The 19,844-nt window shown below is 41.4% G+C and overlaps 1 protein-coding gene across 3 annotated transcripts in view; it reads left to right on the plus strand.

The window, feature by feature from the left end:
- prex1 (phosphatidylinositol-3,4,5-trisphosphate-dependent Rac exchange factor 1) overlaps window positions 1-19,844 on the plus strand; it is a 110,262-nt gene that overhangs the window by 19,760 nt on the left and 70,658 nt on the right. For all 3 annotated transcript variants that reach the window (XM_037774119.1, XM_037774117.1, XM_037774118.1), the window contains exons 2-6: window positions 5,383-5,448; window positions 5,695-5,817; window positions 12,699-12,803; window positions 17,805-17,906; window positions 18,276-18,437. In XM_037774119.1, the coding sequence (XP_037630047.1) occupies window positions 5,383-5,448; window positions 5,695-5,817; window positions 12,699-12,803; window positions 17,805-17,906; window positions 18,276-18,437 (558 nt within the window). The remainder of the gene's footprint in view (window positions 1-5,382; window positions 5,449-5,694; window positions 5,818-12,698; window positions 12,804-17,804; window positions 17,907-18,275; window positions 18,438-19,844) is intronic.

Consider the following 19,844-nt stretch of genomic DNA (forward strand, 5'->3'; position numbering starts at 1 on the left):
CTCTGTTTTATTTTTGCATTTCGTTTTGTGTGAAATTTAAAAAAAACAATCTGGATATGTTAACAAAAGTCACATGGAATGTTTCTTATGCAACTCGTCTGTGCAACACAGTCTCACGGCAGTTTGTGAAATAGTCACGGAATTTAATCTATTTGATTTGTGTACATAGACACAGCAGAAATAAAACAACTTAATTAGGCTTAGGAATAGATCAACTTGGTTAGGATTAGGCAACAGACTTCTTAGTAAGGCTTAGGAAAAGATTAGGTTAAGTTAGGCAACAGAAGTACATAGTTAGCTTTAGGAAACGATCGCGGTTGGGGTAAAAATAGCACCGGAAGTGGCGCAACTCAAGTACGGAAGTTACATGACAAAAACGACTTTGTTTTCTTTAGGGGAAATATTGCAGTTTGGGTTAAAACAGCTACGGAAGTGCTGTAACTCAAGAACGGAAATTACATGACAAATAGGGATGTTAATAATTAACCGTTTAACAGTTAACTGACATTAAGTATTTTAACTGATTAACGCTATCAGTTAAATGCTTAAAAGAAATATGAATAATTAATGAAAAAGCTGAGCAAAACTCAGAGGAGCGGCTCGTCACTTAAAGGAGAAAAGCTGGTCCACCTTAAGAGAGTCTGAGCTGGAGTTGCAGGATACAGGAAGTTGGCTCGGGTCTTGAGGTCACTTGGGCGGAGAAGTCGTAGCCCCGTATCATTTATTCACCGACAAATAAACTGCACACACACTGTCTGCTACAGCTACGTTCACAGCTAGAACGCCACCAACAACCCCACACTCACCGCCGACACACACACACACACGGTCTGTCAGAAAATCGCTAAAGTTACGCCACGCTGACAGACCGTATGTGTGTGACTACGGAGAGCACAAAGCCACCGGCAACGCTACAGCCGCTTACCGTAGCACAAACACACACTGTTTGTCGGACACTCGCTATCGTTACACCGGGCAGACAGAGTATCGTTACGCCGGGCAGACACACAGCGGACAACCTGCTAAACTAAACTAAATGTGTGGTGGAAAGTTACTGGGAGAGTGGCTGCATGTCCGCGACACTGCACGCAGCACCGTGGCTGCTACAGTAACGCTCCCGGATGAGTGAACTGGGGACTCAGTTGTCTGTTGTGCTCATACACTGCCGCACCGCTGAATGCGAGGCACAAATCTAGTCGGTTAACGGTTAATAATCGGTTAATTTTAAGTTTAAGTTAAGTTTAATTTTTTTTTCAAAATTAGCATCCGTAGTGACAAATGAAACATTTTTGACTTGTGGTTTCACAGGGGACACGGACAACGGTCGCCTGGGCAAAAGTCCTGTGTTTTTTGACCCACCCGTCCACCCCGACCTCCTCCCTACTCGGCGTTCGTTGCTCTCTCTATACCTCCCGGTTCAAAGTTACGTGGATTCCATACAACTTGATTTTAATGCCGACCATCACGAAATAAATGTGAAATTTGTATCTATGTAATCAATAAATCACATATCGTGACTATTTGAAGTACTGCTGTGCAACTGGGCTGGTCTGTGAGTATCAGTAACCTGTCATCTTGCAGAGTTACAAATTTAGGCTTTGTAGGAAGTCAAAACAAAGCAGATATCAGTCTCTGTAACTTCTGCTAAGTATTACTGACTTGTCTGTTCTCCTGGCAGGAAATTTACTCTCACTGATGGTCATTACTGTTAAAGACTCAAGAACTAGCTGAATATGAAAATCAGTTCAGACTGCAGCTTCCTCAGTTATGATGCTTTGCTTTCCGAGCACAACTGCTGTCCATCAGATGTCAACGTCCTACCAATCATACCCATAACACCGTCTTCTTGTGTGCTTCATTTCCTGTTGTTGATTCTGATCACGCTCTCAAAAAAATATTTAGAGTTTAAGTAAACTCAGACATGCCTGGTGTGCATGCCCAGTTTATGCTCTGTCGTGTTGTCTGCTGTGGCTCTACTGAAGCCGGTGTCTCAGTCAGGTTGGTGGACAGAGAAAGCTTCCAATTTTCTCTCCAAATAAACCTGTGTGCTTTGTGGTGGAACAATGAAGACAGCCAATACAGCCCTGGGTGAGAATGGCCATGTTGGGGCGAGACCTGGACTGAAAGGATCTCTTTGTTGCTCCTTCGCTCTCCATCCTCCCTGCTGATCCTCCTGTCACCACATCTGTGTGGCACATTTTGGTCTAAAGCGTGAATCCTGCCTGGATGGTAGATGTCAACAAGGAATGACTCCAAAGTCTGGATACTTTAGTTCTTACTGTTCCACTTTTGTCGCTTTCCCTTTTTTTGTTTTCATCCTGTGCTCTCTCCTGCACCCCACCCCTCCGTCACCCCGCTCTCCTCCGTCTGAGAGCGACTGAAGGAAAAGCCTCGTTTCCTTCCTCTTCTTGTCCTCTCTGCCAGGGAGCAATCTCTCACATGAGTGACTCCTCCAGTGTGGACATGGTACAAGTTGCCATATGGGAGATTTAATTAGTGTACGCCTCAAGCACAATCAGCTCCCTCCCAAAACCAGTCAGGAACACAACAACTACTGCTTCCCTTTAATACTGCTCTTAATTAGCGAGGTCGCAGCTCGCTGCTGAGGACCTTTGCTTTCTATTTTGGTACAACCTACGCAAAAGCCAGTAAAGAGGGAAAAAAGACTGGAGACAATCCTCCCAAAGTGTTCGGTCTCTGAGGAAATGATATGATTGCTGCCTGCTGCTCGGTTGGCTGGCTTCTATCTTTAGAGCAAATGTGTGATTACAAGTGTCAGTCTTTCATTATAGGCAAGTGACTTACTGTAAGTAATACATGCAGTTGGCTGATGTTATGTGTGAGTGTATAGAGCATGCAAGGGTTTTCTATAAAGGGCCGGTTCACCCAAATTATATAAAAACAAAAAACATATTTTCTTACTTGCATCTAGTGGCATTTAGTCAAAATTGTGAGTTGCTCGTGATAATCCACAGAACACAGTGCCAAAAGTTGTCATAGGGACTATTTATTTTTCAATTAAAGGGGAACACCGCCTAAATTAAGGATTACAATTTTGTTATTGCCGTGGCCTCGGAAAGTTCAATCAATATTTGTGAACATGAGCTACTGTCTCTCATAGCCAGAATCCAGAGGAGTAAGTCTCAAACAAAATGTTCCTATATTCTCAGAACATTCACCTGGGTGCTCTTAGTGCCATCTTTCCCAATTCATTGTCTATGAAGAAGTTCCACACATTATACTCTACGACATCACAAGTTGAGTTTAAGCACTCTAGTTGAGAGAGTTGTTCATGTTTACTAATATTTTTTGGACTGTCTTAGACCATAGGAATAACATATGAATTTTGAAAATGGGCGAAGTTTCCCTTTAAGAATATTTGTCTGTAAAGGGGAGACTCATGGGTACCCATAGAACCCATTTTCTCTTGAGATCAGAGGTCAAGGGACCCCTTTGAAAATGGCCATGACAGTTTTTCCTCTCCAAAATTTAGCAAAAGTTTATAGCATTTTTTAGGGTCCTTTGCGACAAGCTAGTATTACCTAAAAATCGCAAGTTGCGTTAATGCTTTAGCAAATATGATTAAAAAAAAGTTATTTTTAGAAAACGGTCGCTATATCGTGACAGCAGTACGTGAAACAAGTAATCTGAAAAAAATCATGTGCCTCTGTGTCCTCCGGTGCTCCTAGCGGCATCTGCAAGATTTCACAGACCGGAGGAAAACAAGCAGTAAGAGCTGATCTGGAGTCTGCTGTCCAGCTGCTGTCTATGAGAGCCGGCTATCAATTACTCGCAAACTCCGATCAGACGGTCAAACTAGGCAGCGCTGATCAAATATGAATCAATATTCTGTTACTGTTATGCCTATTTCTCGCCTCAAATGTTTTCAGAATCATCTTGTAGTGGGTTAAGACAGAAAATCTATGACAAAGATTTTCACAAAACCTGAACAAATGAAACTAGATAGATACTTTACTACGCTAGAACCACTGATCCGTTCACATGTGTGTCCAGGCAGTATGTATTGTGTACAGATCATTGTGCTGCTTGTTTCATCGTTGTAACTTTTAAGTGGTAGATGTCAATCAGCTGAAAGGTTTACAGCAACAGCAGTATCCTCCAGTAATACTTGAATCTCAGAATCATTGTACATTCATCATTGAACCCAGCTGTTTTTTTTCTCTTTTCTTTGTAACACCCTTCATCCACGTGGCACGCTATCAATTTTCAGACTTTAGGCTCTGAAATGCAGGCAGACACAACAGCAGGAGCCTGCCAGATGAAGCAGGCTGCAGGAGTAGAGTTTTTTTGGTCGGTTTGGGGATTCATATCTCCTCTATCCCTTTCCTTTTCAAGACAGTGTCGGCGTCTGGAGATGAAGTCAGACGGAGTCAGGTTAAGCCCGTCAGACACAGGCTGAGAGACGGAGAATTGGGGAAGAGAGAATAAAAGAAACTGTTTGCAGATTCACTTCCCTTCTCTTCACCATCCTTTTTTTTTGTCCTAAGTCAGGATTCTGATTGGCAGGCGCACACACACGCAGACAAAACTGCACACACACACACACACACACACACACACACACAGACAAAACTGCACACACAAGCAAAGCTCAACTTGACATGAGCCTATTACGACCGTCTTCGGTGAAGTGGTGTGTGTGTGGAGAGCAGACGCTGCAACACTGCAGCAGTTATTTCTGATGTCTTACAGCTGAATGCTCAGGTGCATTAACTTCCACTATAGATTATCCATACAGTGAGCTTTAGGTGTCACAAGACAGTAACGTCTTGTCATATAGTGGAACGTTCTGTGGTGGTTCCTAAGGGATAGTAAAACAACTGTGACACGTCTTCGTGTAGCGCCATGAAAGGCAGTTTTCTGTTAAGTATGTGAGATATATAAATATGACTGTCTATTGCTCAAAGGCTTGTGTGTTTATACTCATGCATACTGATGTGACAGGTTCTGTATATATATTGTATGTATCTGTTTCCTCAAAGCAAAGAGCGCATATATACTCATTTATACAATAATCAGTAAAGGGAACCTGGACTTCCACTTCCAGGCCACGCTTGTGTACACACGAGATTCAGGTTCAGGATTTCAAAAATATCCTTATGTTATCTTGTTGATAGCGAATCATACTCTCTGGGGAAGCTCGAAACCCTCCGTGCTTATATTCTCATAGATGCAAATCATGGTCTGAAATTAACTTTTTTCACTTGCAAGTATTTTTTTTTGTCTGCCACTGAGAAATCTGCCACCCTGTCTGGTGGCGGGTGCTAATTTCAGACCCTGATGTAAATGTTTCCCTTGCCTTATCAACAATAAATCACAATGCTGATTGTTAAACCTGCTTTGTTTCTGTTTCCTCTTCAGGCATTTTTGCAGAGAATCAGACAAACTGCAGATGACCAACAGTGTCTCTCACCGGAACATGTCAAGGTATGACTGGCTTTTAAATACTACAAAACAACAAGCCTACTATCTAAAATCATTTTTTTTTAAATATATATTATGATGCTCAGATATCGTATTTCATTGACAGATTTGCCTTCTTTCCCCACATCCCCATCCATCTGTTGGTCACTTCCTTTCCCTTTTCCCTCTCTTCCTTCCACCCTGCCTCTTTATCTCTTCCTTCCTCTGTATCCCCTCCCTTTACATCATCCCCCCCCCCCCTGTTTCTAGATTCTGTTTTCAAACATTGAGGACATCCTGGAGTTGCACAAAGAGGTGTTGTATGCAGTGGAGGCCTGTCTGAAGCCCGAACCCCATCCTCAGCATGCACTGGGATACGTGTTCCTGCAGTTTGTAAGTACATGACACACACAGAGACGCACATAAAACAGCAGACAGTCACACGCACATACAAGCACATGGACACGCATGTGGGGGCGCATGCATGCATGGATTCCTCTTCAATGCAAAAAACACACACAAACTCTTTTCATGGGGCTACCCGTAACCACAGATGCAGCGAAAGCGTGCAAAGCCTGCTGTGAAAATACCCCTTAATTCTCTCTTTCTCACATGAAACACCCCTCACACACACACACACACACACACACACATGCACACACACACACAGACTACCTCCCTCCCTTTGCCTTTCCTCCTTTCCAAACAGGCCTGCATCCTGTCAGGCCAAAAGAGTCCCTCTTCATCAGTCTGTGTCTCTGTCTCTGCCATCTCCTTCTTTTGCCCCTCCATCCCTCCATCCAAAGATTCCTCTCCGCTCTGCAATCCCACCCCTCCTCACCCCCTCCGCTCCCCTCTGTTTGAACTCGTTTGGCCCCAGGGAACAAACAAAGAAGGGTCTGTGTCCGGAGGAGGAAGAGATGGTGTGTCACTCGGCGAGGGGACAATGCTTCTGCTGGTAGCACTCAATAGAAAGCTCCTTCTCTCGCTCTACTCTGTTTGTCTCTCTCCGATAAACTGTCTTCAATACACTTTCACTGAGGCACAGAACACCTCAGCTAGGTATTCCACCATCAGTTCGCTCCATCAGCCTACAGTCAGTGTTGCAGGACACCCATTAGATTTAAATTTCAGTTCCTCAAAGACAGAAAAAGATTCTCTTTGTTGGAGAACCAATAAACCCAGAAGGTTCTGCCCCTCGCTCTTTCACCCAGGTTCAATCTAATATATGAGCGTAAAAACATCTGTGGATCTTGGGCTCTAGCAAGATTAAACTCAACCACTAACATAGTGTCTGTCTCCAGAGCAGGTTTTGCCTCTGAGAGATGTCCGTGTAGCCAAAAATCCAACCTGCATGCCATATAATGTACCACACCACCCCTCTGTAGTGAAATGAAACAATCAATAATCATCTGTACACTACCTGTCGGTAGCATGAATGACATGTAATCACATCTGTGCATAGCTGTTGAATTGGCTCATCAAAATGTACCTTCACACATGTGTGAGGCGTTACGGTCATGCAGTCTGTCAGGGTGGAGAATTGATTAAAGGAGGCCCGCATGGCTTTTTCCATCGCTCTGTGGTCAGAGATATAGAGGTCAGACTGGGAGACATATGGAGGATAGACTGGATGGGTAATAGGAAAGCTGCAGGTGTTTGGATTCCTAACTGAACTGATATGTTTAAGAGCAATAGCCACGGCCTCTTCATAATTTCAGTTTACTTGAAGTCTAAATCAGTGCCGTGACAGGACAGAAACCTTTGTGACTCAAACTAGTATTGGATATTGATTTGAAGAGTCATAGTAATAAAGCAAAACTCTCTGTAGTATTGATATAATGATTTTAAATAGTATTTAGTATAGTTCTGTTCAACTGATTACAATGTTGCGTGAAAAATGTACATGTAAACTGAGGCTATGTATAGTATTTAAAATAAATGTACAGTATAAATATACATACATTGGATGTTTATACACGTTTTAGGGTTGCAACCAGGACTGTAAATCTATTAAAGTATTTAATCGTGATTAATCTCATGATTGCCCATAATTAATTGCGATTAATCGCAAATTAATTGCACATATTTTATCTGTTCAAAATATACCTTGAAGGTCGATTTGTCAAGTATTTAATACTCTTATGAACATGGGAGTGGACAAATATGCTTGCTTTATGCAAATATCTTTTGCTGCTTTGCTGGTCTTGTCCAGCCAACAGGCCAAAGCAGAAAAGATATTTAACTTACAATAATATAAAAAGATAAAAGCAGAAAATCTTTACATTTATTTAAAAAAACTTGGTTGATGAATGACTCAAAGTAGAAGGCTATTGATAATACCAAAACCAACAACAAACTGATGCTGGGAAAAAAGCGAATAAGCGCATTTTCCCAAACTATTCCATTGAATTATTGTTAAATTTCAATCACAACTGTTGGCAAATAATTACATATAATAACACTTAAAGTCCCCCTATTTATAATTTATAATCAGTTAGTTAACAATACATGGTTTATAACACACTGTGGTGTAGTTGTAAGTTGTTTAAAAGTTATTAATGAATTTATCAACAACTAAAACTCCTCCTGTGAGCGCAACAAGTGGAGGCTGCTTTATAACCAGATAATGAATGGCAATATAGTAAAACAGTTGTAATAATGTAAAATATGTCTTCACAAGAGAAGTTATAATTGTTGACAAATACTATATAATATAATAAACACTTCAACATCTCCTTATATTTGCTTACAACTACATTATCATGTGTTTGTTAAATGTTTATACACTGCTTGTAAATGCTAAATAGGGGGGGGGAAAGTGTTACCCTGCATATCCATTACACTTCCCTCTCCAGCCCGTGACCTTTGTCTCCTTCGACGCTGACGCGTCTCAGCCAATCGGTCGGCCCCGTCTGGCGCCCTCCAGCCGTAGCCCTTGACCTCGACCACAGGTCAACACCATGACTGGGATTTGATTAACCTCCCGCATTGTTCCACAAGACTGTCTGCCACTCACAGTTAGGGAAGAAAAATGGGAAGATTCATTGCTATTCAAAGTCAGATGTTGCCAAGATGGCTCGGGAGGCTGCAGATGTAAAACAAAAAAAAAGAAAGTGCACCAGCCTTTTCTTTTGAAGTCACTTTTATTTATACAGCACATTTCAGCAACAAGGCAATTCAAAGTTTACATAAAACATCAAATGCATGAATTAAAATAACCAGTTTTTCATCGTAACTCTTCTTAAGCAGTATACAGATGCTATTAATGAATATAGGACATTTTTAACCAAATAACATTTTTCTTACTAACTTGAGGCTAGAATTTGGAACGAGTCACGCGCACACACACAACCTTAGCCCTCGTTTCTAGATCACGGCATGCACGAGATCATTTAAACCTTGCAAAGGTGAAAAAGTGACTCTAGGAGGAGAAATCAGAGACATCAATATTTGCTCTATTTCTGGGAGTGTATACACGAGCACTGTGCAAGAAGCAACAGTCGTGTCATTATGCACTTTCTGAACTACACCCATTATGCTTTGACTCGATGTGATTCCTCTGTGTGTGATACTACCCTCTCATCTAGCCTCCGGAATAACATTCCAATGACGACGAATTCAAATACAGACTTATGTTTATCAAAGGGGACAACCCACGTCTTTGAGCTATTCTGGGGACAACTGATGTCTTTCAGAGTAGTCCTGATGTTTAAAATTGACTCTGTGGTTCACGTTTTGGCCCTGGTAAGACATTTTAGTTGTGCCTGAATTGACTAGTTGTCACCTGAGAGAAGGAAATACCTCGGAGAGGGCTTTGGTTGTAAACATAGCTGCAAAAAAAAGGCCTGCTGTTTGTGGGAGATGATGGCGACTGAGAGCTGAAATGGTTATTTCAGGTTCAGCTACTGACGTGCCACCACATCCAGGAGCATGTGTGTAAACTGATATACAGTTGCTTCATTTACATGTCCCTAAACACTCCCTGCTCAAGTATTCTGTCGGTGGGTTGGACTATGTATTGCTTTTCTCTTCTCTTTCTGACATAGCCTGGAACAGCATAATTCAAGTACAAGAAACCTCAACAAGTTGTTTGGGATACGCTCTGACGCATGGAAACATGTCTTCCTGTTTGCTATTGGATTTAACAGTCTGGGCATGTTCACTGCAGTCGCTGCTAGATCTCCCTGGTTAAATAATTGGGGAGAGCAGACAGGCAGAAGACATATTTCTGTTTACATTACTGGTGTCATGAATAGCAAGCTATTAGAGTTTTGCTTAAAGTTGCTTAGCCTCCCCCAGAGTAAAACTTTAAAGGAGCATGCTGTGGTTTTTACCATGTTTTAACCCCACAAATTATGTGCAATTTACATTTCCGTCAACTGCTTTATAAAGCATACCATTGTCTAATATGTTTTCCAAGAAAACAGCATGACAAGAAGCTGCAAAATTCACATTCACATCACATTTTGCCACATATTACAAGGTATTTGATATTTGGTGCATTTGGCCAGCCAACATAATTTGTTGCTAGATGATGTAGCGTTTTGCTGTGGACTAAATCGAGCCAGAATCAACTTTATTGTCATAATACTTTGCATGTCTGTGTTTCTGCTCGAGAGGTTTGGGACTGCTGAGCTAACAGAGTGGTCTCAGTGAATTCAATTATGAAGCATGCATTTTATGACAAAGTGTTAAAGGTACTATATGTAACAATTTACATGCATTAATGGCTTTGTGTTGCCAATGTGTGAACAGATTGTAATGTAACTTGAAAAAACAGAGACCTTCTCCGATTTTCTCGGTTGCCTATATAACAGCCTGTGGATTGATTTCGATGTAAAGGACTCGGGACGGTTTTGCTTCGTAACGTTAGCTGATGAAGTAATTTGCAAATGACAAGATAGTTAGTGTTATGGAGGTTGGACATTACAGATAGTAACGGTGATATACAGTATGAGTATCTTTTGCACCAAATAGAATGGAAACCAATGACATAATGGAAGTCTGGAAAATGGGAATAATGAATTTTGTTAAATATACTGTAGATCAGAGGTTATCAAACTTACAGGGGAGAACATTTCTCGAGGACACTCTCTTTATCGGAACATAGGTTAAGATTATGATTGTACTCTTAGATTTCATCGGAACTATTTGTATTCTAAAACCTTTCAACCTAAATACTTCACACCTGTTTTATAGCGATAAACAAAAACACATTTCACTTTGAATCATGTCAAGATAAAATGAGATAATCCCTTATTAGTCCCACAGCGGGGACATTTGCAATGTTATTGAATGTTAATACCACTGATATACCTTTAAACGGAGGGTGATATTATTCAAATTGCATATCGACTCAACTTGACAGCATTTACTCAACCAGGGTTTGGAAATTCCCTTTGTCCACCTGCCATTGTGGCTAGTGAGTGATGCCAATCTAGCAGCCACTTGCATATTTCACCAGCATTTAGCTGGTAGCTGCTTCTAATTTTCAACCTTGTTTACTACATTCCTACATTTCAAGTAATTGATCTTAATAGCTTTCAGAAAATGACAGTAGCAAGACTGGCATAGTCCTAATAAATCCAGACATTTAAACTTTAGTAAGTGCTTAAACTTTAAGACCCTACTTTGAGAATCACTGCTGTAAATGATTTTTAGTAGATGAGCAGAAACACCAGTATAGTCCTTTGTCCATATTATGGGCAAGCATTTAGAATAAAATGCTGTTTTCAGACTCTTACAGTTATTAATTTTACATGTCCACATGAACAAACAGACTAAAGTGGTATTTAAAAGTACTGCCCCCCCCCCCCCCGTGTTCTCTTCCTCTATCTGTGTATTAACTCACTCTGACAGTATCTGGGGTTTTACGCCATATGCCGGCCCAGCTGTTGCTCCCCAGTGGTGCTTTGGTCTGGAATCCCCTGCCAAACGTGGCTTTGGGTGTGTTTGGGTTCCTGCCTGCCTGTGTGGTAAAAAAAACTGCTCACTGTTTATATTGTGCTGCTCACTTGTTTTACACATCTACAAAAGATTTTCAGCTCCTTCTGGTCAGGGGAATGGGACTGAGCAGAGACACAGAGTTCTATTAAAAGAGCTGTTAGCTTTGTTTGGCTGCTTCTGCCACCACAGCTGGGTTACCATGTAAAACAGACACACGCACTCAGCAGTGACACTGTATGTAGTTGAGTTTGTGTGTGTGGTTGTAAAACCACACGCATGATTCTTTTAGCACATGTGTGCCTGTACAGGATGCTGCCTTGGTAACCATTTGTATTTTTAAAGGTGTTGTCAAAGATGATCATTTTATGGAACTCATAAGATTATCCAAATATGCTATCAAACTCTTTTAGGCTGATTGGTCTCAATGGCTGGATACTGATGATTCCTTTGTAGCATTATTATCAGGCCAGCTTTAGATGCTAAGCCTCCGGGCAGCAGCAGTTAAAGTTGAAAGCGGTGTCCGAGCACCTGCAGTTTTGGATTTCACTTACTACGCTGTTTCAGGTGACAGTTTCAGTTTCTAGACCGCGAGCTTAGGCCCCACCATGCACATGGTTTCACATCCCAATTACTGCAGCACGGTCAAGAATACACAATAGGCCTCAGGGTGTAAATTCAACTGCAGCTGTGATACTGTGTATACATTGTTATGCTGCATGAATAATGCATTTCAAGCTACAGTGTATTCACTTGCCCGAGTGTCATATTACGTATGGTAAAGAAAACTAACTTGACAGCTCAACAAAAGCTTCTGTATTGTGGTGCTGGTGTTGTTTTGTCTTGTGGCACCGTGTGCTGCTATCAGCTAGGAAAAAGGAAGTGTGCTGTGTTGGCATGCTGTCTTTTTTTTACCCACTATGACGGATTACTTTGAAAAAGAGAAGTGCGTCAAATGGTGTGGAGGAATACTGTAGTACATATTAAAGCTTTATGAGAGTCTATATTCTTTCAGTAGTTTTGTCTAATCATTGTTGCAGTTACACATCACCACGATAGCCCGGCATAGCAGACATTGCTACTACTAATAATGATAAGCCATGACGACAGCTGTGGAAGTGCAGTTATCCACCACTTTCCTTGCGATAGTACAACTGAATGTCATTAGACTTTAGTAACTGGAGCGTTCTCCCCAGCTTCTGCTCTGCACTGTGAATCTTTCCTCCTGTCAGTTGTCTCTGTGGACCCTTCAAGGCTGCCAACTAGTAAAATGTGGCATCAAGTCCTTGGTCTGCCATCCTTACCTGTGTTTTTCTCCTGTCTTGCAGAGGGAGAGTTTCTCAGTGTACGGCGAGTACTGCAGTAACCATGAGAAGGCTTTGCGACTTCTCATGGAGCTAAACAAAATCCCCAACATCAGGACCTTCCTGCTGGTAAGTCGCCACAGCTCCTCTCCTCTGTCCCGCTTATCTTCTTCTCATTGCTTCCAGGGCTCCAGAGTGCAACCGCTTTGGTCTCATATTCAACCAAAAATCTGTCGAGTGTGACAAAAACATTTTCATTTGACGCGCTGGTGCGCCTCACACGTCTTTCTCCGTGTGTGTATGTGTGAAACCACGTCCTGTACACCTCCTCGAGAAACATCACAACCATAAAACATAACAGTAATTCAAAATGCAGATCTGCTCTCAGCGCATCTTTCTCTCTCTCTGTCACTTGACCACTCATTTGCTATACACACATTACATTACACTACTCTTATATAGATCTGCACGATTATGGCCAAAATGAAAATCATGATTGTTATCACGATCATAGATTTTAGGGACAAAATATTTTTGTCCCTTCCATGTTGTGCTACATTCCAACCGTCAAAATCTTTGCTTTAATTAAAAAGAATCTTGGCATTCATAGTTTTAATTATATATTATAAGCTAGTATTTATAAGTTAGTGTTAGGAAGTTAAACAGGTCATAATTCACTCTCTAATATCTATTTATATTGCTGTGAAAACATCTCCTTCAAACAACTTGATTAATTCAAGTATCTCGCCAAAAACCACATTTTACAAGATGAAATTTTTAATGCATCATAATAGCATTATAATTTACGATCACCCGATACTCATTTTTACTGATCTGTTGCCAGATGAGTCGGTCACTGTGATTACTCTGAGCAGCATCATGGGAATGAATTACAATATAACAAGAGTCTGATTAAGTTAGTTGTTCCAAATGTTTATAAGGTCATTCCTCCACGGCTTATTTTAGACTTGCAGTTGTTACAAACTTCGAGCTTTAGTTTAGGAAGCGCTTGATTTATGCAGCAGAGTTTTCAATATCGCAGTTGATCATGTTCATTTAATTGTGGGAAGCCAAAATCATGATCGCAATTCAAATTTGATTAATTGTGCAGCCCTTCTCTTGTACCAACGTAATTATGTAAACATGTGGATACCTGACGGTGCCGTAGGTAGACTGGTAAACTCACTATCGACGCGTACAGGGGACCCACCCTATTTTTTCCTTGATGATGCTGCATTGTGAACAACAAATCTGCGTTGAAATCAGCAGGACGAGAGCTTAACGGGAGGTGCTATTCATTCACATTATGATGCGTTCAGGTTCTATTCAGTAAAGATGAGTATTGGGCTATGGTAAATTCAAACGTTATCATGATGTGTTCAAATGCAATCTTGTAAAATGTAGTTTTTGGTGAGAAACTTGAATGAATCCAGTTGTTTGAAGGAGATGTTTTCACAGCAATTTAAAATAGATAATAGAGAGGGAATTATGACCTGTTTAACTTCCTAACAAAAAACAGTATGCAAACGGTAATAAAGGAGAGGATGTTGAAGTACATGGGATTTATTGTTTTAATTGTTTTTTTATCGTGGTATCAAATTGGTATTGAGAATCATGGAATTTCACTGGTATTTCTATCGAGTACAAAATTTCTGGTATCGTGGCATCCCTAATGTACAGTAGGTCTATGGGAACTGACAAAATGCTTAAAATGTATTATTGTGGCGCTAAAAGGCACAATGAACATTTTTGGATGCACCTAAATTAAAAAGTGAGGCGCACCAGTGCAACCAATGTAAAAAGTTAATCTGGAGCCCTGGCTTCGCCACTCCACATGTCATCGAGTTTTTCCTTCTTCCGCATTTTTATGGGCTTCCTTCCTCTTCTCACTATGACTCTGACGTCTCTCCTCTTAATTATGTATAAAATCTCCATGTTTTCATTATTTCATGTCACATGAGTCTTATGTATCCTTCCTCTAGTGGTGGTCAGACTTGTGTTTGTTCATATAACCCAACTCGCACCTTATTGTCTTTCCTGTATGTTTACCCTACATTTCTTTCCTCTTGTGAGTCTCCTCTCGCTTATTTCTTTTTCTGTCATCTATCCATCCTCCTCCTCATTTTCCCTTCCATCATATCACCTCCATTTCCATGTTAACACTTGAATAAAGGGCAGAAACAATAAAAAGGTCGGGGGGTTCTTCCTGCCCGGACAGGATGCAGCCACCATCAAGGTCACTTTTGTGTCGTTCTTGTAGTGTTTCCGCCGCCAGCTGTTTTCTGTGTTTTGACACCCAAACCTCTGGGCCCTGGACAATGAACTCAGAATGTCGACGGGGCCTTTGAGCGAGGGGGCCGAACCAATGAAATCATCCGCAGATACTGGGCCAGCCAGCTGTGGAGTGTTGGCAGCCTGTCTGGGATTGGCCGAGAGATCTGAAGCCCTGCGCTTGTCGCTGCCTGATGGTTTGCTTCCATGGCATTATTCTGACCCACGGGACTGGAAACAGTGGGATCAGAGTGTTGCTGTGTGCTTTGGCTTCCTGCTTCTCCTGGCCCGGTCATGCGGCGGTTAATTGGTTAGGTCTTGTGCGACATTGACGCTTCCAAAATAAAATCACTACACAACATCTGGTTTTGGACCTGCTCGGTATAATCTCAAACACTGGACTAGCTCTTGTGCTTTGAGTGGCAACCGAGAGCAAAATAGAAACAAGATTGATTCCCTTTAATTTAGAAAAAATATGTTCTATTTAAGAAGTTGACAAAGAAGATATGTGATTCTTCTATAGAATAGCAGATGATACAGAATGAAAGTTTTTCAATTCTTGAAGTGGAGACCATTGCGAATTTATGTCATAGAAATTAATGGCAGTGTAGCATGTATTGCCGTCGGCGTCTTTTCAGCTGTGTTTAATTCATTTTTTTTCCGGATTAAACTATTTTTATGCTAATTGAATCCCACAATGAAGAGGGCTTCTGAAATTGTATGTAGAAATGAAGTGCTAATTGCGTTGGAAGAGAAGAGAGAAGTGAAGCGAAAGCAAAAGGAGGTCAGAGTGAAGAGCAGAGGGAATTCTGGCTTTAGGCTGGCAGATTACTAATAAGCAGAAGATGAGAGGAAAGAAGAAAAGGAAGTCAGGGAAGATTTAGATAGAAGTTGTGGTTTGAGTGAGTAATGCATTAGTACATTAGGATTCTCTGGAATCCCAGTGTTCTGCATTCGTGATCAGTTGCATTTTTGCTGCTCATTTTCCCATCAGAAAATCCCCCCAGCATTCTCTCCTGCTCTGTGAGAGGAGTTGCCATATGATTATAATGCTCTAAACTGATCTCCTGCCTTCTTTCCCACTGGAGAACACTCAAGTGGTTTATCTGCACGGCTGCTTTTGATCTTTCATCCCATCCCATGAGCTCATAGCATACTGACAGGCTGCACTCCTACAAAATACAAGGCGTAGAGAGACCATGACTATAACTGCAACCCCCCCTCCACTTCTGAAGAAAACCCTTCCTTTCAACTGGTTCTGGGGGGCAGTTTCTTAAAGACCAAATCTTCCGGGGAATGAGAACACATTTTAGAGGTTTCTCAGTGATCCTTTAGTTGGTTTTGGAGTTTTTTTTTCAGTGGGCACAGTAGAAGGCATGTAGTATAGTTACAGATATAGAGCTGTGTGTATAAATAAGCCATCTTAAAAAATACCACTGAAGTCTTTTTTGTTTTAATCTCCTCACTGTTGTTTTCCTGTGAGAGAAGCAGAAAGAGAATGATCTTTTGGTGAACATAAAATAAGTGCTACCAACATACACACATACACGCACACATACACACATACTAAGCATTCACGTGAATTGAGATACTGAAATAAAAACAAGACACAATAGAAAATACTGCACATTATATATGTATATTTTGAACAGATAAAAAAAGTGTGATTCATTTGCGATTAATCTCAATGAACTATTTTAATCGATTGACAGCCCTAGTTCAAATGCACCCGTGTCAATCTAAATCTCAAATATCAAGGTTGTGCGGAGAGGTCACAGAAGTCAAGTAACAATTTAATTAAATTAATAAATAATTTTATGGTAACAGCAGTAGTTCCCTATACTGTAATATAATGAAGCATAAATCAATATTTATTCATTTTCAATAGACTGAATACACAAATGCTATTTCAGTGGCAGCGAAGCATTTGCTCCATAACTACACATGCATTATTTTTAGTAATGAAGAGCATGTCTCAGTCTGCATACAGATTTAATAACGTAGTGGACATATGGAAAATGTAGCACACCTAAGGCTTTGCTCCCAGACAAACAGAGACGGATTGTTCTTCTGCACCTGGACCTGTTATAGATCTGCTGCCGGTGCAACAGACTGTGACTGAATGGAAATGACAACAATAGTCAATTAAAGTCTGTTTATTGCTGAAAAAAACACACGAGGTATGAGACAGCGATGAAAACAGCTGTGAATGTACTAAAATAGACCGGTGATGTGTTGGATAATTAAAAACAAGGGGAAAAGTTAAATGGACTTCTTCTACTCTGTAACTGAATCAAGATGAAGAAACAAGACCTAATGAAGAAATATTAGATTTTTTGTTCCTGATTAAAAAAGTAATCAGGTAATAAAATCAACTTATTATTTGGGTAATAAAGTGGGCATTTCTGTAAAGGGGAGACTCGTGGGTACTCATAGAACAATGATAATGGCTATATGTTTAGGAGCGCAATTTAGCCTTCTTCCCGACAAGCTGGTGTGACATCTATCTTCATTCTAGCTTTACAACTGAGCTCGCTATATCCTCCGAAAGATCAATAGCTTTAATGCTTTAAAGAAATTAGTGGCATTAAAACTAATTTGCGCTATTATCGCGTTATTATCACGTTAACTTTGACAGACCTAACTTAAATATAAGAGTGTGATGTGCAACTGATAAAACATTAAGAGGTTTTCTGTTTATCCATTCCTTTTATTTTTACTACGTACTTCTTGCATTTCAGACAGGCTGAATCTTCTACTTTCCGTGTGATGCTACACATAATCATTTTTCTTTTACTATTTAATGTGCCTTGGTGAACATTGGTATATAATATTGTTTGTTTTGCGTTTTTTCTTCAGCACTGTATGCTACTCGGAGGGAAGAAAAGCACAGATATTCCCCTTGAGGGCTACCTTCTCACCCCCATTCAGAGGATCTGCAAGTACCCTCTGCTGCTGAAGGTACCGTACAACTGCTGCACTGACGTCATGATGTTGTCATCAGATAATAACACCAGCTTTGTTTGACATATCACAGACAATCTAAAGAACCAAACTAACATGATAGCTAGTGCAGATCATAATGTCTGTGTTGACTCATTTTATATTGTTCGCAAAAACTTTATACCTCCTGGCATTTCAAGGCACCAAATCTTTTCCCCGCACTAATATTGTCAACTGCAGGGGTGGTGGGTGGCGAGTTTGGGATGTAGAAGAGGTTACTACAGGTCACAGAACTTTATGCTGCTCTAAGATTAAAGTGTTTTTCTATGTGCTTCCTTCTGGATATTCTACAGTTTTTGTCTTAAAACTCCCCCTTCCCCAATCTAGGAGCTGCTGAAGCGGACCCCTAAGAAGCACGCCGACTACCCCGCAGTGGAGGAGGCTCTGCAAGCCATGAAGGCTGTCTGCTCCAACATCAATGAGACCAAGAGGCAGATGGAGAAACTGGAGGCGCTTGAACAGCTGCAGTCCCACATCGAGGGCTGGGAGGTGAGAGCAAGAAGGACTTTAGAGTGAGAGGGAATGAGGCTACGTCCACACTAATGTGTTTTCGCACAATCTCCGTCCAGACAAGCGCTTTAGGGCCGTTTCAGAATTAATCTCCATCCATACTACCACGCCTGAAAACACATATCACATGACCATTCACATAAACTGGGCATCAAGCCCCCCGGGAAGAGCGCCGGGCTGTGAAGCAAGTTTTGGTAGTGGCCAAACGGCGGTACTACAACTTCCGTGTTCGTCACGTGATGCCATTGGGCCCAAAAATACTTTTTCCCATAGACTTACATTGGGAAAGAGACGTCTGTAACTCAGCGGATCATGGCTGGCCTCCTGTGCATATAGGCAGTGGTAGCATTATAAAATGCAGAATTTAACAGTTGCTAGCATAGACCAGAAGGTCAGCAACGCTTGTAACTCGTTATCTTATTTGTGACGAATCAGGGAAGGACACGTCATGACTAATACGACCCAGTCAAGAAGCGAACGGGGATGTCTGCGTCATCGTTTTCAAAGGTCTTTGTTTCTGTCCGTCAAGACTAAAACGCAACCCCGGAGTTTTATACCCAAAACTGGGTCAGCGCCGTTTTCAAACGTTTTAAAAGTTTGGATGTACCTTGAGAAAGGGTAAGACAGTATTCATGGAGGTAAGACAGAGATCAGTTTGACAGGACAACAGCTATTGCTTGTTTGAGAGGTGAAACCTTGAGAGCTGAAAGACTGTGACTAAATGGCTCGGGGCAGTGCTGTGACATTCAGAGGGTAAAAATTGAAGGAAAGAAAGAGCAGAGCAATTTTGATTCGTACAAGGTTTCTGCAAAAGGAAGAAACGAAAGTCCTGTAACATAACCACTACAAACAAAACCAAACCTACTTTAGAGAGACCTCAACCACCACGGCCTTCATCTATCTTAAGAGTTGGACACTTCTGCAGCCAAATCACTGCTCTGAGCACAGGGGCCATGGACGGGGCTTGGGAGCCGAGCGAAGGGTCCAGTGCATTTTTCACGCCTCCCTCACCCACCACAACAGAGGCCTTGTCTTAGCAGGCACCAATGGGACAATCCACCCACACAGGGTGCCACGGGGGATGCCAACAGGCATACTGCCCAATCAGAAGAGACCTAGGAAGCAGAGCTCTAGTCTCACATGCACTGGGAGGGTTATATGAGGGGACCTTTTGAAGGATGGAACCAGAGAGTGGGCCCCACTGGGACATCCCACTATTTGCTTGCCAAAACAGACCCCTCTTCTCCCTTTCCCTCAGAAAAATGTCACAATTTGACCCTGGTAATTGGTTATTTAGCTTGGGTATATTGACAGTAAAAAGACCAAACAGAACATTTTCTGGTCCCTCTTGTGATGAATAATCAATCATCTTTCTGTTCCATGGTT

The sequence above is a fragment of the Sebastes umbrosus genome, chromosome 6 (genome assembly GCF_015220745.1).
Source record: "Sebastes umbrosus isolate fSebUmb1 chromosome 6, fSebUmb1.pri, whole genome shotgun sequence".
Taxonomy (NCBI): Eukaryota; Metazoa; Chordata; class Actinopteri; order Perciformes; family Sebastidae; genus Sebastes; species Sebastes umbrosus.